The 26,598-nt window shown below is 43.4% G+C and overlaps 1 protein-coding gene across 2 annotated transcripts; it reads right to left on the bottom strand.

Moving 5' to 3' along the window:
* Window positions 1-315: 315 nt before the first annotated feature.
* Window positions 316-17,191, bottom strand: chrnb1 (cholinergic receptor, nicotinic, beta 1 (muscle)). Of its 2 annotated transcripts, XM_037480380.2 has the most exons (11): window positions 16,967-17,191; window positions 14,529-14,662; window positions 12,945-12,989; window positions 12,394-12,503; window positions 11,157-11,265; window positions 10,464-10,608; window positions 9,977-10,162; window positions 8,015-8,238; window positions 5,737-5,912; window positions 2,192-2,339; window positions 317-1,959 (listed from the first exon to the last, which is right to left on the bottom strand). In XM_037480380.2, the coding sequence occupies exons 1-11, from the start codon at window positions 17,025-17,027 to the stop codon at window positions 1,813-1,815; spliced, it is 1,485 nt and encodes a 494-aa protein (XP_037336277.1). In that variant the 5' UTR covers window positions 17,028-17,191; the 3' UTR covers window positions 317-1,812. The 2 variants fall into 2 exon arrangements, with proteins under 2 accessions (XP_062417526.1, XP_037336277.1); XM_062561542.1 differs by lacking the exon at window positions 16,967-17,191 and having other exon boundaries at window positions 316-1,959; window positions 13,719-14,658.
* Window positions 17,192-26,598: the final 9,407 nt, after the last annotated feature.

The following is a 26,598-nucleotide window of genomic DNA, read 5'->3' as shown; positions in this document are numbered from 1 at the left end:
TAATGCAACCGTTTTGTGCGAGGTCAAAGTACTGTATGGAAGATGAGTGCAATTTAAATGCAATTCAATGTGCACTGCTAATGCTGCCAGGTCAATAATAAACAAGCTCATTTTAGCACAGTCGGCATAATGAGCTCACACTGCATATACACATGAGTGTATTTACACAAGAAATATCAGGGAAGCCCATGCAGCAGGGTCCGGTAACCACTACCAGTGTGTGTGTGTGTGTGGGTATATGTATGTGTGTGTAGTCTTAATAATAGCAGAGCAGGCGACAAGCAAAGGGTCGCAACTCTCACGCAGCATTCTGACAACAGACGGAGCCTTTGATACCTTCTCTTCAGATCTTTATTTAAAAAAAAAAACAGACACTAAATGAGACAAAAGATTCAAAGGGCAGGTTTATGTTTATGTTTATGTCGTGTGGGATTAAAACGGCTGCATGCCGTGTGTGTCTGGGAAGGCGAGAGACTGTGAGGTGCAGGTCTCCTATATAATGGGAATTCCAGCAGCTATTGGTGCAGCTGGTAAACTCCGACATGAGAATAGCCTCCATGCAAACGCATGCACAAACACACACACACACACACACGTTGGTGCCGAAAATACAAAGAGGATTACTATGGCTGCAGAAATATCCATGTGCCACACTCTGGCACATTCTGACAGAGGGAAATGAAAGGCATACAGCCTGTCCATTATAGCATCTGGTTGGTCTTGGTGTTTATGTGTGAACACCCCGTATCCAACTCTGGATCCACACCCGGACCAAGATTCCTACTCTAGCAAAGACAAAAATTCACCCACGAGTAGCGGGGATCTACACACATGCCAGGTGCACCAACACCATGCAATTACTTTTTACACTTTATGCAGTTTGGATATTCTTTAGTAGAGGATTTACACCAATAGATAACATTAAGAAATATGGTTAGGACTTAAGATAACAACACTGAGGCCGAGAAGCTGCTGAGCTAATCTCAACATTCAGCTATATTTACTCCCAATTCATAGCCTGTATCCAAAAAGGGGATGCGGTCACCTCGACTTCCCGCGTTCGGCTGTGTTGACCTGTCAATTGCATGGTAGCTACGCCCTAAAGCATTCCGTATCTATATCTCTAGGCACAGTAAGCCTTATTGTCGATTTGTTTCTAAATGGTAATTAATATACTAAATGAACGGTGAGATTGAGACCATAAACTCCTGTTTACTGGTACAATAAAGGGAGTGAATGGTCCTTTTCTCATAGACTTCTATGTAAAGAATACAGGTTTAAGGCACTTCCACAGTGGCTTTCCCTTCACAACCACAGGGTGCTGCTGATTACAAATTCAGGTTAAATGCAAAAAAGACTTTCATGACAGGGTACAATAAAAAAGCTCACCTGGTCAAACAACAACAAGGTCAGATAACAAAAGACACACAAAACTAACTGGTTGCACAGAACTCGTGCTCTAACGGGCTTCCGAAACGTCTGAGTTTGAAATCACCGATTTTGCATCCCTGATTGCCGAGACTGATGTATTACAACAGTTGAAACTGTATTCTTAAAAAGGCAAATACTCATCTCAGGATTCCCAGTCACAGAAAGTAAAGAAAAGGAGCAGTGTGTGATCCCAGATTTACACATATGAGGATCCGAGTTTAGATTTAGTCTAGCCTGCTCTAAAGTTTGGGGTTTCCAAATTGTTAGATTATGCGGAGCTATACCCAGGGGACGTTTTGGTAGTTGAATACAGTGAATCATCTCCCCTGTTGGTGGGGAATCGGGATGGGTATAGCTCTAGAAGCACAATGTCTCACTGCTTCAGGAGGCTTTGAAGGGATCAGTGGGTGTGCGGTGGAAGCTAGCATCAGCAAAGATGGCCAAGGTGCCCACAGTGGTGAAGATGACGAAGATCCAGAGGAACATGCGGTCCACCACCATGGCCACATACTGCCAGTCCTCCCTCAGCTGGACACGGATGGATGGATGAAAGGGAGGTCGGGAAAAGGGAACGGGAGAAGGAGGAGATGGGAAGTGAGGAAGAGGATGGAAGTGAGGTGTGGAGTGGTGGGAAAGGACAGAAGTGATAAAAAGGAAGAGTCAATTTAAGTTCTTCAAAGATCCAAGAAACCAAAATGATTTGAAGTGAGCGAGGAAAAGATTGAGGAGCATCACAGCAGAAACAGACGGACTCACTCACCGCCTCAAAGTCCTTCTCCGCCTGCAGGGCCTCGGCAATGAAGGTGATGGCATCGATGGCCGACTTCAGCTCGTCGGGAAGCGTGAGGTAGCTGCTGGGGCCGTCAATGAACTTCCTCAGATCCGTGCACATGCCCTCCGGCTGGAACCTAGAAGACGGCAGGCGAAAACCTTCAGGTCATAATAAAGCCTCCCCATCCAACAACATTCCGCGGAACAAAAAGGTCTCGGCGCCAACCCGTGAGCGAGCATAAAGCGTCGCCGTCCCAACAGACCAAACGAGCCGATCACATGTGGGTCCGGACTAATTAAAAGCTGTGAAGTAGTAACGTGTTTATGAGGCGGGCTGCACGTCGCCTCCGCCGTCATTCAGAGAGGAATAAAGAGAAGGTCAGAGGAGCTCCCCCGGGCTCGCTCTGCCAGCGCGGGAGTCACCGCTTTGCATCTGCTGACTGGGCAGCTCTGGCCAACAGGCGTGTGTATGTGTGTGTGTGTGTGTTTACTTGTTGCCCTCGGTTACCAGCCTTCAGCTGCCAGCGGTTGCCGTGGGTGTCTTCGCAGCTGATGTGCTGTGCTGTCACTCACAACTTGTCACGCGACAGGTCTGGTTTTCATTTGTTTTTAAAATCACCACAAAAAAACATTGATTGCCTATGAATTCATCTCTTCATTTTCAGGAGGACGGATGCATTGCTTCTTGTGACAAAATTGATGCAGTGTAGCTCAAAGCAACGCTAATTTACCTGTGTGCAGGGCGCCCTTGAGAATGACACCCAGAGCCTCCAGTAGAACGTCTCTGCTTTAATATTTTATCGGTTGATACATGACAACTCAAGAGGGACCTCACAGCTTCAGGGATTTAGCACTGAACTTCAAGGATAATTGGGGCATATTATGTGGAGTTGGTTTAGTTTAGGATATTCTTTCCTGACCTGTCGCAGCATAGAATCTTAAAAACTGAACAGAGCGTTAGGGGATATCTAATTGAGACTAGCGATAGAATTTAAATGTAACTATTTTGAGCAGTATTCCCCTTTAATGAAGTCACTACAACTCATCTACTCTTGGTCCTTGGCATGACTTTGTCTCAACACTCTAATCTCTAACTCTGTCTAATGAAACACCTCAAATATTAAGCACCTAGCATTCTCCCCGATTGAAATGAAAAAGAAAAACCCTGAGCTGCAGGCCAGGCAGTGCACCACCAGAGGGCAGTAGGGAACCATCTCTCCGACTAGAAGGCCTTATACAGGAGTGTGACCTGTGCGGAGCCGCTTGGTATTCAGCGCAGTGGTCAGCTGCTTTACAATGCACCGCCTCCATCGCTGCTGCTGCTGTTTCGAGGGTGGCAGGTGAAGAGGATGTGACCTAAGAGAGGTGGAGCCTCATCCAATGGAGGGAGCGGCGAGAGAGGGAGGAAGAGAGAGCCACAACTTGGCCTTCTAATCCCTCCCTACTTCTTCCCCCATGTGGCTGCGAGTAGCACTTCATCAGCGAGAAGTAAATGACTATTCAGGGGACTAATTCAACTAAAAGTGGCCTCGTCTGGTGCCATGACATGTACTAAAGCCAATTAAGAAGGAGCGTGTGAGCTCAGGAGAGGTAGTGCTGTCTCATCAAATTGCTAATAGAGGCCCCTCCCGCCCCCTCTTCTCCTTCTTCCTCCGTCACCAGTTCTCAGCCAGACATGCGGCGTCCAGCACTGATGTGTCAAGAGTCGATTCGCGAGGGGTCATTATTATTTTAGCAACGATTCTCCGCCGCCTCCCGCCTCTCCCTCGAGACATATTTCACGTCTCACGATGAAGAGGGAGCGGCAGCTATAGACTGCAAGGAGGACTTTAGGTATTAATAGAGCAACAGGGAGGCTGAGTAGCCAAGGATGTCACACAGTCGCTGACACGTCGTCGTTCAGCCGGAGTCACCTGAGCGAGGTCAGCTGGGACTGAGGGAGGGCTCATCACGTCATCAGAGTCCAGGGCTGGTCAACATGCTGGTAGTTTGTTTATTGGATTGGGGGGGGGGGGGGGGGGGATGAAAACACATGTCATTTTGTGGGTTCGGTCCCCTTTGAATCAAATCCAATAAACAAGGAGACACGGAGCCTGTTGGATAAGCACTCAGGCAGCTCCACTTGTCCTCCTGTTGGACTGAGAACAGGTGGGAGCCACAGTGACGCACATCGGCCCTCTGGGAGCCGTTACAAGAGGGGACGGGGACAGCTGATGTGCTCTTTTCAGGAGACTTAACTTCAACACTGTAACGTCTTCACGTGGAGTCCATGGTTCATAACTAAATGACAGCCGGATTTGACACACTCAACCTGTGAATTAAAGCACTTTAATTTATATACTACTTTTTTCCAGGGCACTTGCTAAGCATTTACATGGGCCCTGTCCACATCTTACACATCTTATATTTAAAACCAAAGGGTCAGAGGTCAAGAGCTAACTTACTTTGCAAAGGCTCCAAAGATGAGGATGATTACTTTTGGCAGTGAGCGCAGCCTTTACTGCAAGCATATAAACCATGACACAGGGCGGTTTGGACCTGCGATATGTGACCTGCTGAAACTGCTATAGCTGGTTATGTTTATTAATGTGGACTGAGAGCTGGATTTCATGAGGAAAATGCAAGCTTTCATAAAACCAGAAACACTGGCCAGCTGGCTTTAAAGATAACCGCCTGCACAGACTTTAACCTGAAAAGAATAAACACAGAAAACTAGATGTAAACGCAATGAACATCAAATCACACAGTTATCACTTCTGCTGCACAAAAGTCACTTATTTTGCATAATGCTCACGTTAAAGAGATCCAGATATGGACTCTGTATTACAAGTGGATGTAATCTTTGAAATGTAAGCTTTTAGGTGAGATGCCCTTTCATAGAGGTCGTCTGAAGGTCATCCAGAACAAAAGAGGAGTGTGTCTTTCCCTATATTTGGAAAAGCTTTGTGTAGATAATGTCACATCTTACAACCTTAAAAGTTCATATGAATATGACTTATAGAAATGTAGTTTCAGGGTCCCTAGACCCAGGGGAGTCTAGGGACCCTGATTGGGCCGCTGATCTAAGTCTGAACATCAAAGTTGTGATGAAATATGGTCCTTGCATTCTTCATGTCTCTTACCAATGTCGGATTATATAGAATTATTTGGTTACTCCAAATAAATCATGATGTACTACATGTTTTATTATTATTTTAGCCTGTTCATAACACTTAATAAAAATAAAATAAGCAATCTCCTTTGTACACTAAGGTGCACAATCCGAATTTGCGAAATGATCAGAGCAGCATCTTGTAAGAAAAAACTACACAAGGGTGCGGTTTAAAAAAATAATAATAATAATATTATTATAATAATAATAATAAGGCCTATATCAATTAATTAGAGCCATCAGATAAGGACAGAGTACTATCCGAGCTCTTTTCAATTTATGAACTCCGAACTAAGAGAGCCTTGTTGAAGTTAACAATCAAACGATGTTCGAGCACATGACCAAAGAGACACTTGATGTTCCAGAGCCCGTTTGGGACTCACCTGTTGGGCTTCGGGAACAAGATGGAGGAGTCGGGCTTACGGATGAAGTACTCATCCGCCACCTTGCTGATGGTGAACACCTTTTTCTCTCGACGGGGCATTAACTCCAGGGACAGGGGAGTCTCTACTTTTGGCCTCAGCATGTACAGGTAAGGAGGCAGCAGGTGGATGAAGATCTAGGGGGGAAAGACAGTTGGCTCATCAACTCACAATTTAATCATCAGTTTCCATTTTTCTCTAATTTAAAGCGGAATTTAAGTATACCCTCTTCTTTCAGAGATTTGTTAGGAATCCTATTCTTTGATTTATTGGACAGCTGGAGTGTACTTGCCCTGTATTTGCCTATTAATGCTGAGGAATGAGTTAAATGTTGAATAGCTTTGAGAGCAGTTGCTGATGAATAATGGGGAAACCAAATCGTTAACGCGTTCCAATTCTTCAACGTCCACCCTCAAGGTGTCTTTGAGCACCGGAAATATAAACTGGATACTGGAGGTGCTAAACGTCTTCGGTAAAGGCCTAGCTTTACTTCAGTTGTAAATAAACAAGCATAGTGCTGCATGGCTGTCAGACTGCAAATGGAACCAGAGAAACCAGCAAAACATTGGGCAAAATCTCAGCATTGATAAATATAACTAGTGCCGATTGGCTGTTAACCGCTATTTTATCTACACATGCAACTGACTGGCTATCCCTCTCTAGAATTAACTCTCGGCTGGCCTGTATTGACAGATGGCTTTCAATAGCCGCCCTGCTGGCAGGGCCCACGCTGCACTGAAGCATCGAACGGTAACAGGAGTTGAAGCAGCTTGACTTGCATTCTAGTTTCAAAGAAAAGTCATGACTTAGCAGTCATTGAGCGCCCATGATCTAATGGGAACTTTCTCTGTATTTTTTAGGAGGATAAAGAGAAAGTTCCCATTAGATCATGGGCGCTCAATGACTGCATGATTTATATTTGCGTAGATTATTTATTATTTATATTTGATTATAATATTTGGTTATTATTATTTCCACCAGGCCCAAACCTACCGAGAGATTAAGAGTCTGGTCTTGTCTGTGTACGTGTGTTGATCTGCCTGTCCAGGGGTCATCGATTATACTGACCCACCAGCCAAATATTTATTGAGGTAGTTTATGATTGTATCTTCAATGACCTCTGTTGGTCAGGGTGATTCCATTTACATTTATAAACTCACTGACAGACTCCTCACTCCTCTTAGTGACAAGAATTAAAATTGATTACGGTGAGAGCGTGTCTGTTACAGGAGATGTGTGAGTGAAAAACGTGTGATGATGGGCATGCGGTGTAGATGGGGGGCCTGAGCAGTGGTCTTTGCAGACACACCAGGCGGAGTTCTGCACTCTGCTGAGTGCACTGTTCTAGTTTGGATCCTGTAGTTCATAACAGAGATTTCCTACACTGCTACCAACTAGTATCCAATAAAGCTTGCATATGATCTCTTACATGTTGCTTGCCCATGACTTTGTGCATTTTAGTCAGAAAATGTCGCTTTGTTCATAAGACCGTGCCTTTCCACATCTCGTGGCACTGATCGTTAAAGGAGTAGAAGTGAAAAGAAGCAGAAATTGTAATGTTCTTCTCTCCCATAACATCCAGCACTAAGCAGTTGAGTTCCATTGGACCATGCAAATCAAATCACCTGTGTAGAAGCCTTCCGGTGGGGAGCACTCGCCGAAAGCTTGACAGAACTTGGAGCAAAGTATAGAGCTGCTGCTCAGGCCTGTAATTAGCTTGTCATATTGTACATTGAGGGCAACACCCACTGATGGGGGTTAATGGTGAAACAGGACAATTAGCTTGTTGAGGACAGTCGACCTAATGCTGCCTCAACCCGAGCTACTACTGCTTAACATCTCAAAACGGTCATGGTAATTAACACTATATTAATTCATCAGTCAAAGGACTCCATCAACTCCATTGATGGAAGCGTTGATTGAAGTACAACCTCCATTATTTGCACAATTATTTGATTACTTTTTAAGTATTCTGTTATATTTACTTCTTCTTTTTTACAATGAACACATTGTCATGACTGCACATGACAATAACACGTTGCATTAGATTTCAACCGGTAATAATTACGTTGGTTACCTTGAGTGTATTCACTTATTAAAACCTTCATTTTATTAAATACTAGCCTTCGTTTTGCTGTTGAATACATTTATGAGAACACAGCTTTTAAATGGACATGGTATACTAAGGCTATATGATAAAGTCTCTTTGTGGACAAGAAGGTTGTACTCAAATCCTCACCTTACGGACCCACATGGGCATCCTGTGGGTGCTGGGTGAGCGGTGGTGCAGGTTTAGGACGACCACGCTGAGGATGACAGAAAATGTGACCAGGATCATGGTGAACATGATGTAGTTGACAATGATAGGGACCCCCAGCGACGTCTCTGGGATCTTATCGGCCAGCAGCAGCAGGAACACGGTAAGCGTGAGCAACACGTTGATTGACAGACCCATCTTTTCTCCTGGTGGGGGAAAAAGGACAAGTAGAATGTACTTAGCTGCATGAAGAAGAATTTTGACCCATGTTTCGAATTGGTAAGAAGGTTTTGGACATTGTGGTCTGCAAACATACTTTCTAAACCAAAAGGTAAGTTACATTAATTTAATTTATAAAACGCCTTATATAACACTTGCAAAACAATAATACAAGTTAACATAACATGCACAACACTATAGCGTAAATAAATTGACTTTAGGTTTAACCACGACATGGTTTGCTCCTCCTTCAGCTGATGTACTATTTCAGCCGGGTCCATGTAAGTCACCTAATGACTAACAGAAAATGTATCCCCCATTCTAAGTGAGCCTGATAGACTAACAGAGCCGGGCCTCCCAGGTGCATTTAGTGGGCACTTACTAACTGTGTTTACGACAGATCGGTTGGAGTTGGTGGGTAATGAGAAGCTGATGTGATTTTAGGGCAGCGATTGCTCCCACGCTGAGAAATGTCAAAACAGGCATATTTTATGAGAGGCATTCCCCTCAAAATGCCAGAGGACAGCTGATCTCAGGGAGGTACGGTGTAAAAAACAAAAAAATAATACATTTTATTAGCAGCAAAAATGCCTTTGAAGAGGCAGAGAGAGCAGACCAGGATGGAAGACATCTCCTTCGGTGCTGTAAGCAGGAAACACTGTGCTCATGACTCCAAAATCCCCTTAAGCTACAATAGCTCTCCTGAGACAATCTGACTATTGTCAGCAAAAAGTCTGCAAGGATCATTATTTACCTCATTTATTCTTCCTCTTGAACATTCTCTGTTTGATCCCACGTGAGTAGTATCCTCCTACGTGAGGATTTAAATACTGCTACAGATGGACACTGATTTAATAGTTTTTCTTATTTGTGTATGGAGCAGCATCTGAGATAACACGTAAACAGTATTGGATTCTTCTTTAAAAAGTGATTTCTTTGTCACATTGTAGAGGGTAAACTCTTCTCAATGTATTTATAGATCAATTACCTATAGCTGTAGGCTATATGCTTTCTAAATGTCTCTGAGCTTTAATGAGTTATTCCACATCATAGAGTGTGTGTGTGTGTGTGTGTGTGTGTGTGTGTGTGTGTGTGTGTGTGTGTGTGTGTGTGTGTGTGTGTGTGTGTGTGTGAAGGCTTCAGCAGCTTCTTATTACAGACACGCTGTAGGGGGAAATGGCCTCTGTTGCTCCTGTGATTATTTGGGCCTCCTCTTGTGCCATTTGCTGGTGCTTCTGTGGACCTGCAGCTGATCACTGACCCCTTGGGGGTATGTACGGACTAAGGTCCTGCACTTCTGGGGATCCCGGCAACTTTCTGCTGCCTTTGACACCAAGGGTGAGTGTGTGTGCAATTAGTTCAGAAGAGGTCTCAGTCAACTCAATGTCAATTAATCACGTACGGACTCCAGACGTCATGCTTTGAAACGCGAGTGCTGTTGTTATCAGCGAAGCATAGTCATAAAAATGATTACTAATATATTGTATATTATATTAGTGGATATTGATTCAGCGCTGCTCTATGCCAAGCAGCAATCGCCTCTGAAATATAATCCCTTTGTGACAGTAATTGAATCAGTGTGTGATTGCCCAATTCGACCAGAGCACACAAACACAATTAGGAGGTGATATAAGCAGTTTTAGAAAGCGATAACAGGGCAAATGATCCTAACCGAAGCTCGATCAGAGTGGAAATCTTCTGCATTTATTCTTATTGTGGATTTACCTGCGTCAGGAGGCAGATAGAAGTTAAAGATGGCGATGATGGTAATGAGGATGCAGGGGAGGATGATGTTCAAGACGTAGTAAAGGGGCTTCCTCTCTATGATGAGGTAGAAGGTCATGTCTTCGTATTGATCGTCGTTCATGTTCTTCCTGCACGGCTTGTGTTTGATGGTCCACTCGCCGCCCTCTGGGGAAACATTCAGCTTTCACACCGGCAAAATGAGGGCAGCATGTCTTCATACCCCAAAGGCACCCAAAGAAAAAGAAATGCTCACACATAAAAACACTCTGGTGACTACGGTTCAGAAAATAGGTAGAAGCAAAGGGGACAGCGAGGGAAAATAAAAAAAGGAGCGTTAAAGTTATTCACTGTGTCATGCAGGGGAATATAGCCGCCGGTCATTTCATGTGTCATCAAACTTTCCCCTTGCTTCCTAAGAGCCTCCTTTACCCCTCACTACTTCCAATCATCTCCCCACAATTCTCACCAGTGTAAGCCTCGTCTAGTTGGATCTCCCTGATCTCGTTTCCCTTCGAGTCCAATGCATACTGCACATCGATCTCTGTCGAGTCGTACGTGTAGGAGCGGAACTGCATGGTGCAGTTCTGCCAGTCAAATGGGAAGTATGTTACCTAAAGGGAATAGCAAGGAAAGTATGAGGAAAAAAAGGGAGAAAGCTTTCTTTTCTCTCTGGTTAGTTCTTGCAAAAAGCATTAAGGGAAAAATAAGAAAATCCTCATTCATCAAACCTGACTGAACGACCAAATCTCTGATGAATTACCTTTTGATCCTAAATCGCACGCCAGGCAATTTGTCCCGGTAAACAAAAAGGGCTGATGAGCCACCCGTCACTCACAAACAAATCCGCTCCATCTTTAAATCAATTCTCTATGCATGGAGCCGAAGCGCAATCAGCCATTGTCACTTCATACGGCTTTATGCACTGTGAAGGATCCTTATACATTATGTGTAATGACTGAACTGTGTGTGTGTGTGTGTGTGTGTTCACAGGCACATCAGTATAGTTATCACTAAGGCTCCAATGAATCATCTTTAGTAAGGACACAAGCATTAATGAATGCCACAAAAGTTCTACGCACGCACAATTTAAGATCCAATCATGCATGAGGCCCAGTGTCTCAAAGTTTAAAGATGTGTTTGTGTACGTGTTGATATTCACCTTAACGCCACAAGAGCTGCAGTAGAGTGCTGGGGGGGTCCAGGTTACTCTGCCATTACTATAAGCCTGGACATGGACATGCAGTGCCACATCAAACACCCCGTCATTACTGCAAACACAAACAACATATTACTCGAAACCTTTTAATGGGCACTGGTGAAATGGAGGAACTCTGCACAATGCACAGGACACACTTACGTGTAGCACTAAAACTGGATGTATACAGAGCTGGTTTTGGTCATTACGCTCATTACACTGTGCACTACAAAGACATCTAGTCAATTAGACACCGATTTAGACGTCTGTCAGGGTGCAGTGTTTGGCTTTTATGGCTCTGGTGAATCGACAAGAAAAAGCTTGTATCCTCCTAAAACATTGTCTTTGTGAAGCTGCTTCAATTATCAGCATTGATCATCAAGGATGTACACAATTCTGCATTTGTGTGTGTGTGAGAGCAGTTCCAAGTGAGCTGAAGTAGCTGAGTGGTTTTTTCCAGGGAGCCATGCTGTTTAATTGCCTATAAAGTGTTGATGAATGGAGCGGGGGGATATTTACAGCAGTGATAATGGGAGCGTGTGCAGGGCTGTAACAGAGAGAGACTACAGCGGCTGTTCAACTTATCTTAAATTCCTCATTTAACGCTGTGACATAAGAGTTTTTCCATTACAGAGGTACTTGGCTGTACCTGGCCCTTTACCCTACTATCCCCTGAATCCATAACACCACAAACAAACTGCAGCTCATTTGTGGCTGCACGTTTTAATTGCTTATATTGCTCATTCTCTTGTCTTTACTCTATATTATGAATAGTAAAAGACATATTGACACAAAAGAACAAGATTTTGCTAATTATACATCAAGATAAGTCAATAACTATTCACATACATTTAAAATGAAATGAAAAACAAATTAAAATATATATTACAAAAAAGCACAACAAGACTGAATAAATAAACAAAACATGATCAGAACTCTGCGTGAGAAATAAAAAAGGGACTATTTGCGTTGTCCCCACAAGACATGTGATATTGTTGCAAAAGCATATCCTACATTAATACATTGAATTGTGTGTAAAACCCTGATGTCCCCCAAGGACCTATGCAGAAACCCTCCTAAACAAAAAAAATAAGCATAGATATTTCTTTGTATAAAGGAGGAAAGTGACCAAACTGTTTTTCCTCTCAACTCGTTGCCGCTGATTAATTCATGCCAATGTGAGTGCAGGGCTTGTCCTTACTTATTTATGAGGACTATGTCAGGCAGCCAAACTTTCCCGGCGGGGATACGCATCACCTCAATGCCATCGTGCTCCTTGCGTTTCCATGACAACCGATGATCCGTCCACTCCTGTTGAAAAAAAGGTTTGTGCCGGTATACATTAAAAGGGCAGGGACAACAGGAAACAGAAAATGACATAAGGAGGAAACCTTACATTTACATACATAACCAATTTGTCATTGTTCACGTTTCCACTCTTGTAATTTGATTCCACAGGGATTGTGCTCCTCTGCATTTGTTTTGCATGACAAAATACCAGCCGCATAATTTTTCATTTTGCACAGATTGTTTCTGTAGTGTATTGGCACTGAGCTCTACACAAAGAAGGATTTACATTAACACAGTTATCTGCAGTCACTGTTGAGTTGTTAAAACTGATTCAGCGATGCACGTTGATGAATGTAACTTTTTGTTTTATTAAAACTAAACAAGTGCTGACATACCATTTTGTTTTGGAAAAGGTTCCTATGCAGTGTCATGAGAGAAGCTACATGACACGAGTACACTTACCAGATTCATGACAACAATGGTGCTCATTTCTTCATTTTTCATGTTCTGAAAGTAAAATGTAACAGTTATCACCTTCACAACATGGACTGTACGAGCAATTGTTATTGATGATTTCTACAGCAGTCTACTCCTAAAGTTATGCACTTACCACAGACATTGGGAACAATGGAAGCACAGAGAGTGGCATGAGAATTTAATTTCAATAAACATTTCACATACCTGCTTTTCTGCAGTGAGATGTACTTGCAGGGAAGCTAAACCTGGCAATGTACTCATCTTTCCTTTGATGCAGTAATTAATTACCGTGGCGAGGAGGAGTTGCTGTTAAAATTTGGGCTCTTGTTTTGATTTATATATGTGGGCCTTGTTCAATGGTAGAGGAAACAGTTGATGGACAAATGTTAACATATTGTTTCACTACTATATGAATCTATATGTATAGTGGACTAGCATACCATGATTATGAAACACATGACATCAAGATATATGGCTTCTAAACACACACACACACACATCCATTGTCAGACCAAACAGCTTGTAGTCATCCACGACAGTGAAAAAACGTGTGCATTGTGATTGTTTGTCCAGCAGGAAGGTGGGGCTTCCCTAAGGCTATTTTAAACGCTGGGAGGAATGTCGGGGTGAGACAGCTGGGACGGACGCTAGGAGGGTGGGGCGGAGAGTAGAGGGAGGTTGACGTGAGCCATCTCACTCTCTCCCCCCTCTCACAAACACGTCTCATCACTGACCTATCACCCACGGATTAGTACTCACACTGCTGTTATCCAGCTGACTAGTTCAAGGCAGATGAAGGACAGCGCATCAAAGTGGGTCAGTTTTCAAGATGGTTCCACTCCAGAACTTAAAAGGTCCCACGTGACGTCCTCTCCTGAGGGACAGTGACCTTGAGCGGAGGTGTAAGGAGCGCGCTCGCCATAGTCCTCTATGTAAATGCGACACTGTGTGAATACGTGCCCATGAGTGCGCCGAAGAAGAAGGCTGTGACCTGGCGTGTGTGCTGTTTTTGTTTATTTATGTGTGTGCATAACTGTTACACAGAGACAGCAGCTCAGTCGGCACCGTAAAAACCTTATTTACTAGCAAGGGTCAATTCAGGCTCAGAGACGTATTCACTGTTCTGAATTTAAATGTTGTGTTTTTTAATATCCTTTCATCATCCAACACAAACATCGTGAGAGGCTTAGCAACCCAGGTTTCTCTGGATAAGTTACAGTATTTACACCCATAAAATAGGAGATACACAGGAGATAAAAGTGTTTAGACTGCAAAGGGATAAGAAATATGACTGAACCAAAAATAAGTTTCAAGATTCCTTTTCATCGGTCTTGTTTGTTGCAGAAATCTGCCGTACCACTGGACTGGTAAGAGTAAAGCAGTTTAGAAAAGGTGAGAAAACACATCATGGTTTGTATTCCTTTTGGAAATGGACAAAATGCTTTGAACTTTAGCGGGTTGTAGCGCTGCTGGATGGTGGACATGCTTCGTTTCTGGTCACATCCTGCACACCTGCCACTGTTTTGTTTTCATGCACGCGAGTGACTATACGGAAGTGTCGGGCCTCACCAGTCCAACGAAGGAGGACAGGACCATACCCACACGAACCACCACCCTCTCCTCAGGCCTGGATGCTGGCCGCACTTTCAGGTTGTAGCCGGTAAAGAGCTTCTTCAACAGAGCCTTCTCCGGATCAGACGCACCTGTATGACAAACAAGTGGACGGCTTAAAGGATTTCAAAGACAACGGATTATGAGGGACATATTGCTTGTGTGATTTTCATGGAATCTGCCGGTGCAATGTTCATAATCCATCAGCAGACAATAATAGCAAGCACCAGGGTACTTGGGGGAACCAGTTCACCCAAAAGTTCACTTTTCAATGAACCAAAGTTTCGCAAAGTGCTCTGTGCAAAATCCATCACAGTTGTGATATGCGAGGATGAAGCCAACTGATTGGACGCATGTTGTTTTGTGCAATCAAATAAAAAGAACCCTGTAGCTAAGTGGCAAACTCGATACACCGCGGTGAATGTTTCCCAGAATCAGACAGATTAATACTGTAGATACTGTAGGTTAGGGGTTAGTCAATTAAATCAATGGAACATCCTCTCGATCTTTCCTAACCCGATAGAGTCTTGCCTTTTGCCCCACTACCCCCTTACATCGACTGCTGAGAAAAAAGCAACAAGGACACAATTCCAATAAGAGTTGGGAGGAGGAGCGGGTGGTGCGGCTGCAGGTGGAGAGATTTTAGCGTCTTCTCAACCGAGAAAAGTCGAGTTGGACTTTCTGCAAAGGTTGCAAAGGTGTAATGCAGCAATTGTTGAATCCAAATACAGGGTGCCTGCCTATTCTTTGTTCTCTTCGGTTTCTTATTCATGGAAAAAAACCTCTGATTACAGCCCCAGACCTTTTTCTTTTAAGATGCAAATCTATTTACAGGAATTGATTCTTTATTTATAAGCGTTACAGAAAAAACGAAGCAAACCCTGGCTCTGGCGAAAGACTTCACTCGAGTTTCCACTCTCAGCGAGGCAAACTGCATTACCGCGGTTTTTAACATTAGCCAACCCTAAACCTCGGGTATCCATATGTTTGCAATCTGCAACACAACCAAAAGATGCAGCAAAATCCTACACACTGATCCTTGAACGTTGCTGCAACACATACAGCTTACCACACAAAAGCTATAATTCAACTGTCAAAATGCATTAAATAAATTCCCTGTGCTTAAAAAGGCAGTTATTGCAGTGTCTCACACAGGCCTACAGACCGCGTGAACGCGCCAAAACCCAAACGATTACACTCCACAGCCGTTTCATACATAACCGCTGCTTCATTTCCTCCTCGGCATTGGAAGGTTAGACACATTTATAATCAGCAGCTCCGGCGAGGCAGCATTCATCACGTTTGGCAGAGCCGAGGCCCCCAGCGGGATCGGAACTGACTGGAATAAATGGCAACGATCACCAAGAAAGGCACCTTCCATTATCTATAGGCACAGGGCAAGCGTGGCTGCTGATGGGCGAGGCCACAAAGTTTTTGCGAAAGGTTCAAATGGTGCAGCCTCTCTCCCATCTGCCCAGTGAAGATGACTTGGTGAAAGCACCTGATGAACGTACAGTGGCATCAGACCATGCTGAAGCCGGTTGGTGTGTATGTGAATGAATGGAGCCATGAATTGAACTGAAAGGCCGCAAAATACAGAGAGCTAACTATCCTTCTGGGCGGACATGTGGATTTGTGATATGTATTGATTTAGAAATGGACACCGATAGCCCGGAAGTTTAATATGAAATGCAGCTTTCTCTGAGTGGCACCAAATGTCGGTTTCCAAATCAATTGCCGAAAGCAAAGAAAGACTGAACTCTCTTAAGAAATGGAGGCCATATGATTAAAAATCATTGTCTCTGATGATATTTTTTGTTTCGCTTTTTATCTGCGGCCTGTTGACATAAAGTCCTTGAAAGATATCCCCTGCTTTCACTTAACAGTTATGTTATCAAGCTTATTTGACTTTGACATTAATGTTAACTAGTGGTCTTGAGTGACGCACCATAAGTATCAGAATCCATTCCTGTGGCATTTGGTAGCCTAAATTTATCCAAGGTGTACTTAGAGAATGAATAGAAATAACATTACTTAAGTCATGTCATACATGGCCAAAATGATGGCCTGCAAAAATAATTTACATTAGCCCTCAGTGCTAAATAGCAAACGTTGCTAATCATGCTAATCATTAGCCGCTGAACACTGCAGGAGACAATAAGGCGCTCGTTAGCATGTTGATGTTAGCTAGCCAGGCTGAAGTCTTTTTATCACGAGTTTAATAAAACAATAATGTGCCCTTGTAGTGGAAGCTGGAATTCAACAAGTGTTTTTTTTTTTTTGTTTGGGCGCCTTCGACATGTGAAATGCAAGTAATATCTAAAGTGAGAAGTAACGTCATTGGCCGACCATGGGGCTCTGTAATGTGGGTGCGTTGTTGTCAGCTCGTGCCTTACCTCCCAATAAGCACAGGGTGCCAACGCAACATGCCAGCAGGAACACACCCGGGCTCCTCATGGCGGACACCCCTCCCCCAAAAAAAGCAGATTATTAGTCGATAACTTCAAACTCGTATTGGAGGCTCTTCTTTTTCGATTCCAATGCGAACTCGTCGGGGTGCGTTTCGGTCCGGTCCGTGTGGACTGTTGTCGTCTGTCAGTCAGGCCGAGCCAACTGCGGTCTGCTCCAATTACAACCTTGAGGAGGGGGAGAGGGAGAGAGGGGGGGGGGGGGGGTCTGTTTGTGTGTGTGTGTGTCACTGTTAACCCCCATTGGGAGTGAAACTTCAGGTGGAGACTCAGGCCAAATCCAATGCCCCCCCCCCATCCAGCATCCAGGCCTCTCCTCGCAAGATGAGAGTTCATTTTAAATCATGTTTTTGTCAAAACGGCTTCAATGATAAAAAATTTAATATTTGATGAAAAAGTGAGTAAATATGCTCTGATTTCAGGTGGGTTTTTTGTATTCCTTGATGATTCTGGGTAAATTTAATATTACAACCTGAACTCTTTGTTTACCCTTTCTGATGTCTCCATTCTTCCACTGGTTTTCCTGTCTTTAATGACACGTTGCAATGACTTGTGGGTAATTCCCTTGGGACAAAGTCAGGTTCTGGGAAGGGTTCATGGCCCTCAAACCCTCAACGATGTGACAGGACCAAGGACTTAACCCCTTGCAGAGTCCGATTGGGATTGGGCCACCATGTTCCTCAGCTCAGTTCCTAAAGGAATCCCTTCCATATTGAACAAATCCTCCCACCCCCTGTTCAGTGACTCATTCCCCGGAGCTTTCTCTTAAAGCGATATCAAATGCCTAGCCAAGAAACACTGGGATTCGGTAGAATATTTTCTTTGTTGTGGTTTAAAATGTGTCACCCACATTATAGGTGATACAGCAGCTATCATTTTAAAGGGTCTTATGGAGAGCTTTGGAAAACAGCAGTGGCTAAAAATGTGGTCATACATTGCAACGAATAATTGGATAATCTCGCAATGTACAAGCAACGAAAATAAACAATGAGATGAAATGAAAACAGTAAGTTGATCAAACCGTTCCAAACTGCCACACAATTTCTCGGCGGACCCCTGCAATAAACTTCTCCCCAACACCCCCAACCATATCCCATTACTGGTTTCCTCACGCCACTCTGCCCTCGCTCAAATTCATCGGCCATCCACGCCACTGTAGTTTATGATCCACTGTCCCGGCCATTTGGCACGCCGCCAATTTAATTAGAAGCTAACTATTAACAGCCAGCCACGGGTTCAAGTCACGCATCAAATCTGTGGTCATGAGGGAGTGTATAAAAAGCTTCTGTTGGCACCGACTCAGTTTAAGAGACCTCTCCGAGGGGAGATTGCTGTTTAATTCAGTGGTAGTTAAGATCAATTAGACGGAATGATTACCCACATTTGTTACTTTCATGGGTAACCAGTAAGATGTGACGGTATTATAGTAATCGGATAACCTAAAACAATAAGTTAAGGTAATATACCTCGATGTTGGAGTCATTCCAAAATAGCTTCAAAGCTTCCACTTTCTTTCTCACTCTATTTTATTTTTTATCTACCTAATTACACCAAAGAGATAAACCTCTTCTATCCTGCGAATTGAATTTTGTGTTCAGATTTCAATCGGTAGTTATCATATTAAGTATGTGTATTTTAATGGGCGAGAGGTTTGTGGACGCCTGAACAAAGCATGTTAACACCCTAATCTTCCACAGTTGGACATCTCATTTCAAGGCAGGGGAATTAATTTGCCGCGTCAGCCCCCCCCCCCCCCCCCCCCCGGGGGAGGTTTTCATTATACTTTGGAACCTGGCAGCAGAGATTTGGTCTCATTCAGCCACGAGAGCATTTGTAAAGTCTTCCACTGGTGTGGTAATCCAAATAATCTCACAGCCTTGTGATGGGGTCTGGGACCGTGTGTGCAGGCCACTCAACTCATTCCACAACCAAAAAAAACATGGTCACGTTGCCACGTTGTTCAAAGCATTGTCAAACAGATCCTGAAATGTTGAAGCAATAGGACAATGTAAATCAATATATAACAATGCACGTGACTACGGAGGTTAGTCGTTGGTCAGCCCACTTATCTACAAAGACAGCAGCAGCAGCAGTGGTGGTGGTGGCAACTTTCAAATCACACTCCTTCTCAGGGTCGTAACGCAAAAGCACAGATGTAATGCATCCATGTCAATGAATCCTGTCGTAATAGAAATATAACGGATGGTAACACTCGTAAAACTGCTTACAAGTCATAAAAAATGAATAAGTCAAACTTTGAACAGCCCTTAGTAGTAGTAGAAGTGATGGTAGTATAGTGCAGAGCCACTGAACTCCAGGTGTGACAGAAACCAAAGGGGCGGAGCATAAAGCTTGGCGGGTCATATGATCAAAATGATTGTGTTAACTTAGTTCAGTGCTAACATACTTCATCAAAAGCATGCCTTTTGGTTGGAGGAATTACATCAAAGCACTCCCAAAGAAAGCTCTCAGCAGACAAGCGTTACAATCATACAAATATATTAGTTGGTTTTATTGAATTTTATCCAATAATAGGTCTCCCTTGACTTTGTGTAAGTTATTATAGAAATAAATATAGATCATATTGCAAATGTAGAGACAAGAGTTCCGGATAATAGAGTTGAGGATGGGGGCTTAAGGGGTTAAAGAGTATATATTGGGTAAAGACTGTTTCTTTTAGGGTGTCCAGTAAATGATGGCGCATGCATGCTTGTAGTCCCGCCTCAAACTGAGAGTCCCCGCCTCTGTTGTCCATCCCGCTCTTTTCTCCAGGGGACCCGTGGGTTTGAATGGCGTTCCGTAGTCTTTGTCCCACTTTGCCGGCGACAAGGGGAAGTCACTGCGCCCCAACAACATTTTCATGGGATATATTTATATATAGATATATATATATAGATATATATTTTTTGCTCCTTTTGAATAAAAAATAGTGTCATTGTGGCTTTATTCACTGGAAGACTGAAGCACTCTTTTTGCATTTGGAAGACAGGACAAGAAAAGTAAGATTATGTTGATTTCCTTAACATCTTTTCTGGAAGACTTTGTCACAATGACCTGGATCGTCCATGCAGTACCAAGAAGAGGGGAGAAAACAAATGAAATCAAACGCACACAGTTGAAAATCCCTCGAGGAGCGATCACAGAATGACACACAGGTAGACGATGTGTTTGACAGACGATTAATGAGCTGGACCAAGCAGGACAAAGGTCAGAGGTCATTGACAGGTGAGTGCTCTAGGATTGTGGGGGATCAGGAGACCTAACAGTCTGTTCTTCTCTTTGTAGATTGAGCTGTACTGTTCAACGCCCCACATTAAGTGACATGAGCAGAGACGCAGCATTATATGAGCAACGCAAACACATCAAATCAACAAGCACACATGGACAGACCTACAATGACTCATACCAATACTCCTTGTATCATTTCATCAAGTCACAGTCTTCCAATGAGAAATACCCACAGAACAATCTGTACTTCTTTTTTTTTTAATACCCAAAAACACTTTAAAAAAGGGATAAATAAATACTTTTTAGCATAGTGTACACAGAAAGGTCACCACTAAATACATTAGCTCTGAGAGGTGAAGTCCCCCCACGATCTGTTTGTAAAGGTCACCCCATTTAGCCACATATGCATTCGCTTGGTGCAGGGTGCTACGTGTGTGTGTGTGTGTGTGTGTGTGTGTGTGTGTGTGTGCAATGCAGATGTTTGGGGCGATTGCGGGTGTGCTCTTCTAGAACTCACAGACAGATCTTTCTGTATGAGGTTAGAGTTTGTTATTAATACTGAACAGGATGTGACCTTAGGTGCTCTGGATTCCAGTATAAATGCACATCTTAGGAAGCTGTGACAAAAAAAGAAGAAGAAAAAAGAGAGTGGGAGAGAGAGAAAACCTTTCCGAGGACGGCGTCACTCTTTTGTCACATGCACCTCTCTTCCTCCCTCTCTTTTTTGTGTTTTCTACTGCATTGCAGATGTGGTGGAGGGACTCCTCAAAGTAACACACACACACACACACACACAGACACCCACAAACACATACACACTTTAAAAGCAACCAGATCACAAAAAAGGGAAGTTTTAGAAAAATAAAAGCTCTAATATAACACACAGTTGGTTTCTATATCAATATTAATGTTTTTTTTTTTACATCCTCCAAGATAATGTGGCTGCACCTTGTTAATGGAGTTTATTGCTTTCTGCCCAAGGACTCGTACTTATCGATTCAGCCTCTGATTTATCCTCTATTTTCCTCCCTCACATACTCTCCATCTATAATTTATTCCCTCACATATATTGGACATACAGAGACATTCAATCACAGTTACAAAACGATTACACACAAAGAGCAAAGCTGATGAGTGAGTCTTCAACACACACATCTATACCAGCACACACACAAACACACACACACACACACACACTCAGGTCAAAGGGACGTTGTGTTGGATTCTGGGATTAGGGAGAGGAAGTGAAACTTCAAAAGGAAGACACTACAATATGTGACACATGCTTCTCTTCACCCCCCCCCCCCCCCCCCCGGATGATCCTCGGCTGCAGTTGTAACGCGCTCCGTTAGAAGGCCACCAGGGGTGTTCCCAAGGGTGTAAGTGTGTATGAGTGTGTGAAGCGGGCAGATATACAAAATTTAACCCCCTTTGCTATCAATATACACTCCCAACTTTTTTCCCCTCTATATATTCAAGAGAAATATGCCCAACAGCCAATATTTGACATTCAGAGATTAATCCACAGATCTTCATCAGTGAGTTAAAAGCAGTAAATGAAGCTACGGAGAGCGGTTTGCTAATCAAAACTGCGCCCGCCGAGATAAACGTCATCTCTACAGCTTGTTATTCACGCGGACCTGTTGGAAGTGAAGCCTGAAGGCTGCTGGCAGGAACAGAGAAGCTGATTCCAGGCTTCACAAAGGACTTACAGCGGGGACTAATGGGTGAGTGTGAGCTCTGCAAAACACAGACACACACACTCACACACACACACACACACACACACACACACAAACTCACACTCATGCAATCATGCAAAGTTTACGCACACAATAAATGATGCTGCTGTCATGCAAAGTGAAATCACGGCAACCAGAGTCGGAAGCACATATTCAGGCCTCCTCTATTGAACCCCCCCCCCCAAACCGCCTACCCAAATATACTATTGATAAGAAGGTGACTTCAAATCATTCATCTGAATACAAAAGATAGTCACATTTACAATAAAGTATCAAGTCATTTGATGACCGATTACAGGTGAACGAAAAAGAATGAATCAAATCACAAGATCTGACGACTTGGACTAATAATAATAATCCTGCCTTTCGTTGCCTTAAAGTCACTTCTGAGGCAGTCCAGTCTGAGGCAGGAAATGAGAGGATTGTAGCCCTACAAATATCAAAAAAACATTTTTACGTTTCAGAAATGCCAACTCATGTGCTATTATTTTTTGCATCTGTACAGGCAGCAGCACGTCATACTGCATTTATTTCTAGGATTAACAAGGCTCTCAAGCAATTTAGTATAAATCTTTCAAAAAGCTGTAGGACTAATCAGAGGAAGACTGAAACGAGAATGGTCAACATTGAATCAAGAAGACATGAAAAACCAGACTTTGAGTGTCGGGCTCATTCCTACATTCCCCATGATGCAACTCATCTTTCATTTGAGGCTCAGACCCCATAACTCAAGAGCAATGAAGGCTTGTGTGCATGATGATCACAGAAGACATATCTTTTTGGATCACTTCCTTATTAATAGCCTGAACTAAAATGTTAGCCCTTAACTCTCCTTTACAGATGTTTTTTTATTTTTTTTATTTCTTTTGGTCCAAACTCGGACAACAAGAAGCGTGATATATGCATAAGAAAATATTGCAAAATAGATTTCCAAGCCCTTAAAACTCACAGTAGTAGTTGTCACAGAAGTCACGGCTTTCCTCTCTCTCTCTCTCTCTCTCATTATACTTAGTGGCCAGGACCCTTATTTAATTAAACACTCGTGTAATCACTTTGTCAATAATACTTATACATTGTGTTGTGGGTTTAGCGATCCACGGGGGGGGGGGGGGGGGGAGCGGTTGGACATGCAGACCCGAGGGTCTATTTGTCACCTTAATTAAGGTTAGTGCGATCGTGAGGTTTTAACAGTAGCTTGTGTTCAATAAAGCAAACAAATCATGGGAATTGTCCCGTGTCCTCAAGAGTCCTTCCTGTAGGTTGTTTATTTCAGGCCTCCATCCTCACCACCTTCACCCCGTCTCTCCCCTATTCCTTAAACCGTTAACTAAAATGTCCTCTTTTTCTACCCAGGAACACAGAGGTGAAGCTGGCTTTTATTGGCTCTGCCGCTCGCCTCTATTCTACCTGGGTCATATATATACAAACACAGGTTACATGGGAGCACAGGTTTATGCTGGAAATGAGTGTGTGTACATGTGTGTGTGTGGGGGGGGGTCTCTGTTCAGGGAGCAGCCTCCACATTACCATAATTCCTTCTTGAAACATGTTTTTTTTTTTCCCGCTCGTCATCACTAATTATTTCCCCAAAAAGTCTCTTCCCCTCTAGCTTTTCTTTTCTTTGGTTGGTCTCTCTCTCTCTTTGCAGTGATATCGTCAATCTACCCTCGCCACTACCTCATGGAAACGCAGGACTTCCTCGCTCCCCCCAATACATAAACATTAGGCAGAAACAATTACCCTGCCGGGCATATTCTACCAAGGAATTTTGATGAGAAAAAATGATTGCTTTTTGTGTTGAACGAAAAGAACAAATGGAAACACATACAAAGCCCACTCCTGAATGAGCATAGTGAAATATTTTAAATCCTTTTTTCACCACGAGTTCATCAGAGAAGCAAGGAAAAAAACAATAGACGTTAACCCAAGACATCCGTCATTCCATTGTCTCTTTTTTAGTATCGCCATCCTATCGTTTTCATTCTTTCTATATGACCTTGGTCATATAAGGTCACGACAAGTATAATCTATGAACGAGTGAAATGATGAGTAAAGAAGGTTTGAATTCCTTTGCATTATAATCAACGTCTCCTGAAGAGGTTTGTGGAAAATACTGTAGTTTGAATTTGTGTGTGGGGTTGTTTCCTGTCATGCACATAGGTGCATTTCAGTTGACTTATCCAAGTGCAAAAGACTTAAAGGGCCACTCCAGTGATTTAGTAATGCACTTTCATGCAGTTGGAAGACTGAGTATCGAGGATTACGAGACGGAATAAAAAAAGAATAGTCAAAATGAAAGCAGCTGAGGCTTTCATTGTCCGGACTTTACTATGAGGTCAAGCTCCAAACCAATGGAGGCTACACTCCAGGTGTTTGTGGTGTTTTTCAGAGTAATATACCTTTTTCATTGATTTGACACATTAAAACGTCATGTTTTGGGAAGTAGCACTGCAGATTTTTACAAAAATAAAGTTATGTTAAGCTTTTTGTAGCTCCAGAGCCAGCTGTTATAAATCCGATACAGTTCCTGCCAGAAAGAGAAACCGCAATGATACTTCACCTCTTCTTGTAAAGAGCGACTAGAAGCGAAATACAAGTATTACACATCACAATCTCCAATTGAACGGTAGCTGGTTGCATTGTGATTGATGTCGTCGTTTCGACAGCGGAGAAGAATTCGAGGAAAATAAATTTGCTTTTTGCTGCTTTGAATAATAGGAGTGCAATGCTAAATCACAGGAGAACTCTGTGTTGCGAGTGGAGTTGCAATGCCCTGTGCATCCAAATACCAGACTCCATTTCAAGTGTACACAGTGTACTATGCACCACTCTCAGTATACTGTTTTTGCAGTTAGTTTCACACCAATAGGAAGTATTACATCTACCTGCTCGATATTACAATGTAGTTTTATGCCAATGTGTTGCATTAGTCACAGTTAGTAATGTAGCAAAAATATAGGTTCTTGGTGCCAGAGTGGCAGGTACTGTTACTTTAAAGGTCCAGTGTGTAGGATTAGGAGGGGCGGGGGGGGGGCTCTGCTTGTAGAAATATAATTTAATATTCATAACCATGTTTTCACTTGTGTATACTCGCCTAAAACGGATTGTTGGATTTTCGTTGGCTTAGAATGAGCCCAGTCTGCCATGTTTGTAGTGTAGTTTGTAGTGACACTAAAAGCTACACACTGGTCCTTTAAGGCCGTGCTGCGTCTCAAAGAAGCGGGCTTGGCTCTCAGTTTCACAGGCCTTGGTGGTGCTCTGTACTTCGCACCTCCAGCTCGGTAGCACTGCCCGTGACTAGTAAACGGTGGGTGAATGGGTGAATCTGCAGATCATAAACACATTTCATTTTTTTTCATTCATTCATGAGGTGATATCACAATTTAGATATGGTAAATAAATATATTTTATATTTCTAACACCACATTGAGCGAAAGAGGCGTTTGTGAAATGCATGGTCAGCCACAGTAGAAAAAAAAAGTGCAATCCCAAGCTCCAGCGTTGGGCTCCATCAGGACCCCATCTCACTGATGACATCCTCATCATCTCCCAGAACCTACACGCATACGCACACACACACACACACAGCACCACAATGGGATTGTTTTCCGCGTTCCTCTCTTGCGGATTTCATAACACTAAAGTGTGTGCACACAGGATACACACACTCCCACACGTTTATAAATGTCAGCGTAATAATGAATGGGACTATGTGTGTGTGTGTGAGTGTGAGTGCGTGTGGTTATGCAGTGTGTCAACGGACCACATGGCCCCTCGTTTAAGGGTCGAAAGATTCTGATCGGGCCCAGACTCCATTAACAGACCCAGAGAGGAACGGGAGGGTTTTCTTGTGCCGCCGAGTGGAAAATTGAGTCCGTGTCACAAACTAATCAAATCGTGCCAAAGGTGAATGGAAGAAAAGGGGAACTAACACACACACACACACACACACACACTAAAAGGAGATGACAAGTATCCAGGCCATCTCACTAAGTCGCTGACACACTCACACACAGAAGATGTGGACTGAGCAGATGGCTGCAGGACAAAAGTCTGCGAGGGTGTTGGTTGCAGCCGAGCATTAGCGCTGCTCTGTGGAAGGCTAACATTAGCAATGAAAACCCATATGTGAAGTATGTGCTGCAGATGCACCAATTGGACTGTTGCACCCGTTTTTGTAGAACCAGGAAGACTCTGATATTTGGTCGACTGGAAGGGTGTAGCAGCTGATGACCTTTGGAGGTGTGTGTGTCTGTGTGCGTGTGTGTGGGGGGAAGGAGGATTTCCTTCCCGCCAAGTTTAACGTGCTGCAGTGACATGCTATACGCTGCTGGGCGACTGTTCACCTCCTCGTGGACTTATTGCTTTTACATTCCAGGCTTTGATAATCACAATCTAATACAGGAAGAAGGTGGAGGGAAGGACTGGATGGGGGGGTCTGTGATGGCAAAAGGGTTTTTTCATTGACCAGCTCCACTTTTTCCTTTTTCTCCAACTTTACACCAGTGCATTGTAGTTTGCAGAGTTCACAAGGGGTCAGCGTTGCAGGTTAGGGAGGTTGGGGGGGGGGGGGGGTTCAGCTGTTTGCTG

This window comes from Pungitius pungitius, chromosome 1, assembly GCF_949316345.1.
Source record: "Pungitius pungitius chromosome 1, fPunPun2.1, whole genome shotgun sequence".
Taxonomy (NCBI): Eukaryota; Metazoa; Chordata; class Actinopteri; order Perciformes; family Gasterosteidae; genus Pungitius; species Pungitius pungitius.
Note: the sequence above shows the minus strand (reverse complement) of the source record. Positions and strands in the feature narration are given on the sequence as shown.

Excerpts from the sequence above, each read along its gene's own strand:
- chrnb1 (XM_037480380.2), bottom strand. The coding sequence starts at position 17,027 with ATGAGGAGCCCGGGTGTGTTCCTGCTGGCATGTTGCGTTGGCACCCTG. Across the intron at positions 14,663-16,966 it reads CACCCTGTGCTTATTGGGAG|GTGCGTCTGATCCGGAGAAG; the intron begins GTAAGGCACGAG and ends TTTGTCATACAG. Across the intron at positions 11,266-12,393 it reads GACATAGTCCTCATAAATAA|TAATGACGGGGTGTTTGATG; the intron begins GTAAGGACAAGC and ends TTGTGTTTGCAG.